We start from the raw sequence: 12,010 nt of genomic DNA, 5'->3' as shown, positions 1-12,010 counted from the left end.
GAGAGCAGGGGAACACCTCATTAGTGATAGGGGCATGTCACAGGGGCCAGCTTCCAGGGGCTCTTCCAACTCAAGAGCAATCTGAGCTTCAAAATAAATAATGGTTTCAAAGTACAACCCATCCAGTAAAACAGGACTTTATGAATCCACACCGATATTAGTTAGCTAAGAATTAATTAATTGAAGATAAGGGGAAGTGCTTGCTTGCAGTAGAACACCAATTAATAATGATGGACATAGCTAATCACCTTTGGCAGCTGTCCTAATGGTAGTTGGTCCAGGCAGGAGTTGTTGATGACGGCTAAGGGTGGTGGCTGGACATGGTCGAGGTGGGACACGTGGGGATCTTGTGCCCCCAGTTGGTGCACTGAGAAGAGCACAGCATCGTTTCTGTGGTACTTTGGCAAGAAGCATGAGCAAGGTTGAGGATCATCCTACGGAATGAAAGACTGCACTCACACAGACTGTCAAGGGCATGAAAGATGAAGAAAGAAAGACTGAGGAGCTGTCCCAGATGGAAGGAGACTGAGCAGCCATGACAGCCACATGCACTGCTGCTCCTGGGGGGCTCCAGGCCCAAAGGAGGACGAGACATTGTCAGCACATCTGGTGAAATAGGAGTGCGTCCGTTATTGGGTGGTAGCGTTGTGTCAACACTGGTTTCTTGATTGGGAAGAGTGCAGGGCATGGTGGTAATGCAGGAGAGGGTCCTTTTTGGGGCGAGTACACACTGGTGTTGAGAGAAGGGGTGAGAAGAGATGGAGATATCTTGTCTAGACTCTTTGTACACAAATGCACAAAACACATCAGCACATGCCTTCTGCACCTGGACTGAGCTCCCGCTCACTTGATTTAGCTCATTTGCAGAGTGTGTGTGCATGTGTGTGCACATTTGTGTGCTCGCATGTGCGCTCTGATCATTTTGTCAGTCTCTGGGCTGCCTGTTCTGTTTACCCTTCCCTCTTGCTTTGAGTTCTCTTCAGATCCTGCATTTGTTCTCCACTGGATTCCTTGGAGCTGACATTGTGAGTTTCTAAACTCACACACTTGAATAGGAACAAACACTGGTTCTTTTTTCATCCCAGCACACCCCACTGTCCTCTCCCAAGTCCAGCTTCTGCCACTCACTCAAAATTTGCCCAACAGCAGGGGGCGGGGGAGGGGCACAATAAACATCTCCATTTATTGTCACACCCTGATGGGGGAAGTAATATTTTCTTCTTTTTATAACTTAGGAAACTGAGACGTTAACTTGCCATTTGTTCAGATAAAAGCAAGTGGCTCATAAATATTGACCAATACCTCTCTGAATGCCTTGGCATTGACCTTTAAATGTTCAAATGACATTCAAAGTCCTCCTTGGCCTGGACCCTGGTACCTTTCAAACCTACCTCCTACCGTTTGTTCTCATCTTTTATATCACAGCAAAATCAATTTTCTTACAATTCCCTGGACACACCATGCTGTTTCAGACATCCTTCAAAACCTATCTCAGACTTCTCTGAGGTTACTGTCCCTATTATCCACTTGACAAATAGAGTTAATTATTCCCTCTTTTGTGCTGAGCCTTCAACACGCATGCAACGTTGCCTTCATCTGTCTGGGGAAATTGAGTTGCCCTGTATCATGCACTCCTACTATACAAAGACCTTGTTACGAATGGTCCCCGTGTCTCTCTCAGCACTGCCTGCCTAGGACCTGGCAAAATGCCTGTGATCTGATACTCATACATATTTGTTGAATTAAATTAGCAGAAATAGGGTTCAATTTGAGGTCTTTGAAGTCCAAAGTTCAGGCTATTTTCTTTACTCCATGCAATCTTCCAGTGGTGACACATAATGCCTCGCTTTTTTCTGGTCCAGTGTTTATGAAGAGGATAAATGTGCTACTCCATTGCAACCACCCATTGCATGTCTTGTTTTCTTTTTAACAAAATTAAATTTTATTCATTTTCCCCAAGCTATTCAACTCAGTAATTTAAGCAGGAAGGAACATCTGATATGACACGTTGTGTTTATTGCCAGTGTCGTTTAAGAATGGAAATTTCTGGTTGTTTTCAATGTTGTCCTTATAACCCCGCCACCAACAGAACCTGGTAGCTCACCAGCTGGACAGTGTGACCAATGCTTTGTTTTTGACTTGGAAGGCAGACCACTTCAGGATGCACGCCGGGTGGGGCAACTGTTTTTATAAATGTTATGACAGAGTTTTCTCTTTTGTTATGAATAAATGACTTGGGGACTCCAAACAATGATCTATAGGAATTAGTGTGTTGAAGGAGGACAGAATATCCTTTGCAAACTCGGAGAAAGTAAGTAAGAAAAAGCCAAATGCAAGAGGCAGGGCATAAGCAGTTCCCCAGCATGGAGTAGAGGACAACCAGAGAAAGTCCTTGGGTCACCACATTTGCATTTTTATCATTATTTTTGACAAGCAATAAGAAAGCTTTTCTGAGGGGGTTTCACCAGAGCCTTTCCTTGGTGGTAGCCTTGTTGTGGCCGCAAAATAAGTAAAAGTGAAACAAGTGAGGAGCTCTCAACTGCCTGCAGAAGTTGACAAGAGGTGAGACTGGCGGACAGAATGTATGACCTTTTACACGAATGTTACTATCAACAAGTTCAAAAGAGCACACGTGTTATTTTTTTATTGGGACAGTGTGGAAGAGAAGGGTGAAAACTCAAAGTGATTGAAACTGCGTCTGTAAAGATCCAGAAGTTGGAAGGAATCTGTCACTGTCGTAGGATGGGGAGGAGCCTGGAAGAAGGGGTACAAGTTTACAAGGAACAATAACTAAGGTTGAGGATGGGGAGCCTTGAACTCCAGGTGGAAGACTGTGGATTTGATGCTATCAGATTTAGGGTATTTTTTAGAATCTTTCCCAGGAGAGTCACGTGGCAGAGGGAGTGAGTTTTATTGTTACTGTTTTAGGGTTTTGTTTTATTTTGTTTTTTGTTTGTTTTGATATTTTGATAGCAACAGTGGTATGCTAGTACATGTTGAACAACCAGCTCTCTGGGGTGAAAGTACCTGATTTGCAACTTTTGCCAATTTCCAGGACATAAATACTCCCGATGTGGTCAATTTCAAGCTAGTAATATATTGTTCCTGAACACAGAGCTGGAACCCACCAGCTCCAGCACGCTTCTCAACAGCCGAGCGCAAGGGGGCGAAGACGAGACAGTCCCCTTAGCCCTCGCTTCCCTTCTCTTCTCTTCCCTTCTGGGAATGTCCTACCTCAAAGCCAGGACCTTCAGGCTCTCCAGACTGACCCTCTGCCTCATAAATTACAGAAGTGAAAAGCCTGCAACACACTGGTATGGGAATGAAGTGTGTGTGCTCCAAATGGAAAGTAGCAACTTTATATCACATTGAGATAAGTGGGTTAAAATATTCCAGCAGTGTTGGAGCTTTAAAGTACTTGACACAAATCCAGCCACTAATGTAAAAAAAGAAATTATCAAGAAAATCCTGCACCAACTCATGCCTTTAGATACTTAGAAATTGGCATTTAATTGCTATTTTAGAATTTCATCTAAATTCACAGAACTGAGTTAATTCTTTCACTTCTCTAATGCATCATCAACTGGGGAACCCCTTGATTTGAATACTGAAAGTAATTCTCTACAAATGTTGCCTTTCTTTCCAGAGTTTCTAATCTAAACCTTTTTCCATTTACATCAAACATATTAGTCTTGCTATACATAACTTGCTATATGAGGTAGATTTTAAATAAAAAGAAAGCCTTGGTATGTATTTTTAAGACATATGTGGGAAGCAGTTGAAATCAGAGTCCTATCTCTTTCATTGTTTTTGCTATTAGATACACATTCACTTTGTCTGCTCTTAAAGTGATTTATTAAATCTGAGTGACCAATGGACCTGAATTAGATAGAGTCATATTTAGGAAACTTAAGATAAACAAAAGTAAACTCCTAGTTCGTGAACTTCAGAGGCCGCCAGAGAACTAGGTACAACCATTTCAATAGTTCATATTCATTTACATAATGCTCATTTGATATTTTAATCATTTTATTGGAATTCAATTGAAATTTACCTTCCTACCAACTCTAAACCTAAGGACTTGCTCCCCAAAAGAGTGGCCTGAATGGCATTGTTTGTTTTGGGTTTTGTTTTAAAGATTGGCACCTGAGCTAACAACTTGCCAATCTTCTTTTTTTTTCTGCTTTTTTTCTCCCCAAATCTCCCCCATACATAGTTACATACTTTTTAGTTTTGGATCCTTCTAGTTGTGGCATGTAGGATGTAGGACGCCGCCTCAGCATGGCCTGATGAGCGGTGCCGTGTCTGCGCCCAGGATTCGAACCGGTGAAAACCTGGGCCACCGGAGTGGAACACGCGAACTTAACCACTTGGCCATGGGGCTGGCCCCTAGAATTGTTTGTTTTTGAACTTCTGAAGATGACTGTGGTTGTGTTCATACCTGGATACTCCTTGTTGGCAATACCTGAAATGCCTGTTTCTTCTTTCCTGGTCTCATCTCAATTTCACTGCCTCCTTATTTTGGATTTTTCTAGTCAAAATAAAATTTTAGAGTTGGGAAGACACTTAGAAGTCATTTTGTCAGTGAGAAACCAAAACTTAAGAAAAATAAAGTGGTTTTCCCATGAATATACACACCTGTCTCACTTCTTCTCTGGACTTTGACAGAAGGCTAGTAATTGAATTTGATCAATGAATAAATCAGACCAAATATAATCATGGCCATTATGGCATCAGTTGGTCATTACCTTTCCCAGGCAAGGTAAGTGACTTAGTGTTTTTAACATATGTTCTACACGAGGAATTCCAAGCAGTATGACTGTTCCAGCTTTTAAAAATAGTATGAAACATTAAAGAGATACTTTTGTACCACTAATCAGCTTAAGAACTTGAACATTACCGACACAGGCGATTGCATCCCCCTCCCTGGGCCCGGAAGTAGGTATTTGTCATTTTCATGTAGTTCTTTGTGGACAAATCCCTAAGCAATCTATATTCTGCACATTTGCTACTTTTTTTCTTACTCAACATTGTAGGATATCCCATATTTATAGATGTAGATCTAGGTCACATGTATTCGCACTAATTTATTGATTCGTAGTATTTATTTTATTTTATGGATATATCCTAATTTAACCTATTCATTCTCCTCCTGATGGATGTATAGGTTATTCCCAATCTCTAGCTTCCTCAGCTCCCTTTCAAGAGGTGTAATCGCTCTGAACAAATAAGGTCAACGTGACTGTAACAAGATTGGAACAGGAATGTTTGTCTATTTAAGAGAACATGATGTGCTGAGCAGCTTAGCACATGCTTTTACATATGAGAAATGTAATTGTTACATGTCTCAAGAGCAGCACTATCTAGGATAACATTTTATGGGAAAATGTATACATCGATCTGATTAATTTATTAAAACAGGACTTCTACACAAAACCTGGTTAGCCTGATTCCAAATGCAGAATTTACTCCAAATAAAATTTAATTTATTGTTAAAAGCCCTTTAATGTATACTTATAATTAGTTTAGAGAGCCTTACACATATATTTACTCTATGCCATGCACTGTCCCTGGACAGTCTAATTTGCTGTATTGACTTTAGCCAACATATGTGAGAAGAAAGCTCTCCAATCTACCCCTTCAGCTGGGACTCCACTCCCAGACACAATCCAGTGTGGCTTCCAGCATGAACTATTACCTGTGCACCTAAATGTCCTAACCACACCTCACACTTAGCATGAAAGCACCACTTCCACACCTCACTTCACGAAACCAAATCACCATCTCTTCCTCAGTCCCAAGTTTCCTTCATGATTATGTTCCTCCTTTACTCCAAATCCCTTAGTTCTGGTTATATTAATTCTTTGCCAAAAGTTCAAGCCAAGTAGGACCTGACTGTAACCCATCTTTCTGCCTTTATCTCCCTTGCACACCTTTGTAACCAATGTTCAGTGCCCAGAGACAGTGCCTGGCACATAGTAGATGCTTAATAAATACTTTTTAAATGAATGAATAAAAAATTCTGCCAAATCAAGTGATTTAATCTTCAAAAGATACACTTCATATCTCTTGTTCTTGAAATGTTTTCTCCAATGTATATATTTAATAAAACTGAATATATATTTTTTAAATTATTTATAATTTCCCACTTTGACAATTAAATCTTCCTGTCCAAATAACTGAGATGTTACTCATGACTTCCCCCGATCTCCAGCCATTCACTGGACAACAGCAATGTGTCTTCCCATTTGTGTTTGCACTTGATCTTCCCTGAACTAAACTACAGGGCCCTTTGTAGCAGACATCTTGTCTGATTCTTCAACAGTACTTTACACAAACTAATGTCGTGAGAAACAAAGAGTAAATATTTGGAGATAGCATTCATTCCACCACCCTTTACTCAGAGCGCACCCTGCTACACACACACACACACACACACACACATATAGTGTATGTATATACATGCATACATAGTCCTCATGGATACAGAGAGGAAACAGACAGGAGGCTCTGTCAGGAAGATTTGTAAATAAGTGAGTGACGTAAAGTGCTCCACATTTTATGATCGAATGTGTGCAAGTATGGCAGACATCTAAAGGAGGAAGTGGCCAATTCTGTTACAGGAAGGGTGGCGAAAGAGCTTCACAGTGGAGATGTGGGAGGTGAGTCTTGAGAGATGAGGAGAATGTAAAAATGTTGTGGGAGAAGGGCATCGTTAGCCAAGGGAAAAGATTGCACACTAGCCTGGAGGGAAAACACTTGCATATTCTGGGTATATGCATTCAGGATGGCTGGCCTTTGAGGTACACGGAAATCACAGCAACAGATAAGGCCAACAGGGCCTGGAACACAGAGGGCCTCGTAGGCTGTGCTCAGGAAAATGGACCTTGCCTGTAGGCGGTGCAGTTAACATGCTCAACCTTATGCTTCTAAAAATTAAACTCTTACAGTAATGTGGAAGCCTGATTGGCAGAAGGGACAATCTAAGACAAAATAATAAAGATGCTGTTGCAGTAATCCAGCAGCCAGAACTGAGCTGTAGAGATAAGAGGAGGCGAGGTAAGAGAAATGTTTTTCAGTAAGAGAATGGCAGGGTCAAGATTCTGTCTTTATTGCTAGATAGACATCAGCACCATTTTTCGAGGTTAGGAATACAGGAGGCAGATCAGATTTTGGAATAAAGGTAACATTTGGTTTTGAAAAGCTATGGAAAACTGAAGTGAAGACATCTGCTAATGTGTCTCGGGGACACAATGGACTGCGTATGTAAATCTGTAAGTCATCAGATAGATGCTGATTGGAGTCTGGGGGGTGGACATATCATTCAGGTTTCCATGTAGAGTTAGAAGAGAAATAAGTGGGGAGCAGAACCTTGCAGACTCATCAACATTTAAGGAGGAGGTGGGGAAGTGTCTGTTGGGTACAACACAGCCCAGCATTTCTTAGGGGAATTTCCTGGCAATGTGAGATTTCAGGGATACTCACAGGTAGGAAAAGAACCAGAAGACAGAGGTGAGAAAACCAAAGAGAGTAGATCTGAGAGCAGAAGCGATTGATCTTGCTTGCTAAATGCCGCACAGGGGTGGACCATGATGAGAACTAGCATGAGTTATTTGGGCCTTGCATCTGGGAGATCACTGGTAACCCCTAACAGTGCATTTTCTGAACAGTGTGGGTGAGGAAGCCTATTGCAGTAGGTAGGAGATGGACAAGGTGGGGACAGGTACAGTGAGTGCTGGCTATACTCAGAAGACAGCTCGGAGAAGAAGGTGCTCTCCCCCTAACTGTGCAGTTGAGCCAACCCTTTAACCTTTCTGCTGGTTGATTCATACAACCTGTGAGATGAGGAGATAGACTAGACTATTTCTGGTTCTCTTCCATCTCCGTAATTGCGATGAGTTACCGAGTGAATGTATGGATAGTCAGGTGATTGGATGAGGGAACGGAATGAGATGTCACTGACTTCTAAAATTGTTAAAGGCCTATTGAAAACCAAGTTTATAGGAATTGGCTACATATTAGTATAGTTTCCAAATTGTCCATTTATTTCCATCAAAAATCTAGACCAGTGAGCAGACTGTAATGCATCATTTCCTAAAACTGTGCTGTGAGCACTCGCTCAGCAGACTGTATTAGGCATTGGATAAAATGTTTAAGAATGGTTTGTGATCAAATAAATCTGGGAAACAGAAGCTTAAACAAACTCAAATTTATTGTTTTACTATAGAACTTCTCAAGTCCTTTACTGTAAGCAATATGCATTGTGGTTTTTCTAACACTTAGTTGACTAAGATCTTTTTCTTTTATTTTGTCTTGTTTTGTTTTAATTCACACCATTTCTGAAGACTAGTGTTCTGATTACTGTACTTTAGTAGACACTGGTCAAAACAATGAAGAAGGAAGCTTTATCGATAAGATGGTCCCTAAGTGACATATCAATTAGACTATGACGTGTTCATCATACATGCTCTTCATTATATTCTTCAAAGGTCTCCTTGTTTCTGCAAGGGCAGTATTATGAATACATTGCTTTGTTAACTCAGCAAGCCAAGAGTAGTGGTTATAGATTAGCACCTCTGTGGCTGAAGGATTCTATTCTAAATTGGATCGCAGCCCAATCCTGGATCCAGTAGCTGAATTCTATTGGGTGAAGTGATTGCTTTTGCAAACTGCATTCATTTACTCCCTTAATATAGGCATGCTGGGAAATGTCTCTTTGGGGACCAAGAAGCACAAAGCTGAGACTGTTGCCTCAAAGCGACTGTTTGCAAATCGGGAGCTTAATGGAGTCCGCAGGTTGGAGAGACTCTACTCTGGTTTCCTGAGTCTCTGTTGTGGTGCAAGAAGCTGCTGAGGCCACAGCTAGAGCTCTGGTGACCTTTCCTTTAAGAACTGTTTTCCCCTCTGCCCCGCTTGGTTGGTGCTTTTCATAAAATGCCACAGTCAGTTCGTTTTCTGTGAAAGAGCTCTAAGAGTCTATTCCCCGAAATCCACCCAAGGAGGACCAGCAGGCTTTCCTGACCTCAGCCCCACACAGGAAACACCCACCCACACCTGGCTTTTGTTTGCTGGTCTCCCTCCTTGATCCCCCTTTCCTTCTCATTCTCGTGACATCACTTCTCGTTTGCTCTGTGATCATGCTAGCCATGCTTAAAAAGCATGCAACGAACCTCAACATTCTTCCTGTGACCAAATCAATCATCAGATGTCCTTATTATAAATTTAGTTTGGATGAAGCTTTCTTGATTGAATTCTCTTACTCTTACCCCAAATGAAAGGAATTGTCCGTTTCTTAAAACCTTTCACACAACCATGTTTGTCTTATTTATGGAGGTAAGGGGATCTGTCATTACTTTCATGCTTCTCTGTTCAGAGAAGTTTAGAGCCGTTTGTAAAAACAGAGCTTGTGCAGGGCACGCACTGTTCCAGATCATCGTTTTAGAAAGCCAATTAGACTGGTCTGAGGAATTTTTCCTATAACATTCTAGATTAGAAGACTTTTTACTTGAGATTTAACTTTTATTTATATTATAGTAAGAAATAGATGGAAATATTCTAAGTGTACAGCAGTAGTGGACTAGTTAAATAAATACCGCTATCTGACCATGAGTATGCTGATGTCTAAACATCAGCAATAAGTTGTGGAAATTTTAGTGATATATTAAATGATCAAATCCGTTTCAAAACAATAGGTGAGGTATGAGCTTAGTTTTATTAACTCTAAATATGGGTGTCGATGCAGAAAGGGAGACTGAGGGGAAGGCCGTGTGGATGCAGCCATGAGAATGCCGTGGTTGACAGCATAAAATTTGGACTTAAAGGGAGCTGGAGGGTAATTCTGTTCTCACTCTGTCTGCGTGACTCTAGGGGAGTAAGTTTATATTTTGAAGCCTTGGCTTTCATATGTAAAAGGAGGATAAATATTAATGCCTAACTCTATGGTGGTTGGTTGGATTAAATAATGTATGCCAAGCTCTTAGCACACAGCAATTGCTCTGTAAGTGGTAGACATTACTAATAATTTTTTTAATTGACCAAAATGTTAACAATGATTATTTCTAGGTGATGGGGGTCTTGCTATTTTGATATTTTTATGTTTTTACTGAAATATATAATCTATACAGTATAAATGATTATAGTATGTATTTAATCACATAAAGTATATATAAAAAATATATCTTTATATGATATATATTCCTATCTTTTGCTTCCTGTCCCTAAACAAGTTTCATCTCTAATAAACAGTGACTCACTTTCATTTGACTCAAATGAGATGAAGAAGGCATAGTGTTATCTCTTTGGCACAGAGGAAGACCATGTGACCCTGAGAAGTCCTCCAGTGGAACTCAGCCAGGCAGTGTCATACTTGCCCTTGACCCCAAATCTAAGTTCATGGTTAATTCTCCAAGATTCAAGGAAGAAACGTACTAGATCTACCTTTCTTGAACAGTAGGGAAAACAATCAACCAAATACTTAAAATAATGACGAGTTCCTGGCATCAAAGATTACTTTAACGTCTCATTTTTCCCTTCCAGCTTTGATGTACATCGAAGGTAAAATATCTCCTAGCTGCTAGTAATGTCTAGTTTTTAACGGCTTTAGCTAGATTGCAGACACCTGTATCTGTACTCGACATGTGATTTATTTAATAACAATATAGTTCACTAGCCTATTTTAGGAGTGAGAATTGGTTTGGGATTCTTCATAATATTTCTGAAACTCCAGTGAAACCCTGGAACCCTCCTGAATCTTAGATTCCATGAGATTCTGAGGTCAATGCAAAGCTTTCTGGTACCATCGAGGCAGAAACTGACATCTCTTATTCTAAATATTAAGAAGATGCAAACGCATTTTAAGACAGTTTAACCACAGAAATGTAACAGCAACTAAATTTCCTCCGCCTTCCTTTTCCCTCCATAGCTTAAAGGGAGCCGACGCTGGCAATGGGATCAGAGTGTTTGTACCTGACATCGGGATGTTCATTGCTAGTCTGACCATCTGGCTCGTCTGTAGGAACATTGTTCAGAAACCGGTGACAGAAGAAGCCGCACAGTGTAACCCGGAGTTTCAAAATGAAGAAGTGGTAAATCAGACTTCATGTATCTTCTTTCTTTGAGTTCTGAGGGCCTTGACCCTTAGTAGCTTACAGAAGTGTAATGGTAATAATGAAGTGTGCATAGCGCTTTACGCTTTACCATGCTTGGCTCAAATGTTGGCACTTACTTCGCACAGCCCCCTCGTGTAGTCCTGATGGGCAGACATTCTCCTCCACACCTTGGCCACGAGGAGACAAGTCCAGGGAACGCGAGTGCTGCCCTCCTCCGGGGGGCCTTCATCCCGAGGGCCAGGACTTGACTCAGTGTTCTTTTCACTCTCCCAGATATCATCTAGTATCATCTCAGATGGTTAGCCTTTGAAATTCACAGTATTATGGTCCATTGGTCTAGATACCTTAGTTATTGCAAAATATTTAGAGAACAAGTAATACCAGGTAGTTTTAGGAGAGAAAAATTAATTCTACTTTGAAGGGAAGCTTTCCTCTGTGCACCTTGCTCTTCAGAGTACAGTGTGTTAACCCAGCGTGCTTTGATCAAGCTACTTTAAAGCGCTCCAGAGAAAAAAATTCATACACTTGGAGAAATGTAAGATTTGGAAAAAGTAAAAATAATGAGTAAAATGTATGTTCATTTTTAGCTATGTTTTCTATTGGGAGGGTTTCAGAAGTAGCTGTTGGATCAGAGACTGAGTCAGACTTCACTCCTTGGTGTATGGGAGCATGTCAGACAACTCATCACCCTGTCCCCCAACCAGCCTCAGAACACTGCTTTGTTCTAATAACTGTACTTTCTTGTGTAAGTTTAGGTGATATTGATTTAAAAAGTAATTGATTTAGTAATTGAAGGATGACATTTACAAAGAAAACAGTTACTAAAAAGACTTACTTTGAATATTTGACACAAGACACAACTACCAAATGTTTTCATTCATAAACTTTGGCAAGAAATTAAA

General features: G+C 40.7%; 1 protein-coding gene across 12 annotated transcripts in view; it reads left to right on the top strand.

Moving 5' to 3' along the window:
* The window catches only part of PIEZO2 (piezo type mechanosensitive ion channel component 2), a 418,984-nt gene that overhangs the window by 233,298 nt on the left and 173,676 nt on the right, over positions 1-12,010 (top strand). For all 12 annotated transcript variants that reach the window (XR_011541935.1, XR_011541934.1, XM_070627457.1 and 9 more), the window contains exon 5: positions 10,922-11,084. Coding sequence is in view for 10 of the 12 variants with exons in the window: in XM_070627457.1 (XP_070483558.1) it covers positions 10,922-11,084 (163 nt within the window). In the remaining 2 variants the exon portion in view is untranslated. The remainder of the gene's footprint in view (positions 1-10,921; positions 11,085-12,010) is intronic.

The sequence above is a fragment of the Equus przewalskii genome, chromosome 7 (assembly GCF_037783145.1).
Source record: "Equus przewalskii isolate Varuska chromosome 7, EquPr2, whole genome shotgun sequence".
Lineage (NCBI taxonomy): Eukaryota > Metazoa > Chordata > Mammalia > Perissodactyla > Equidae > Equus > Equus przewalskii.
This window is presented reverse-complemented; position numbering and strand designations above follow the sequence as displayed.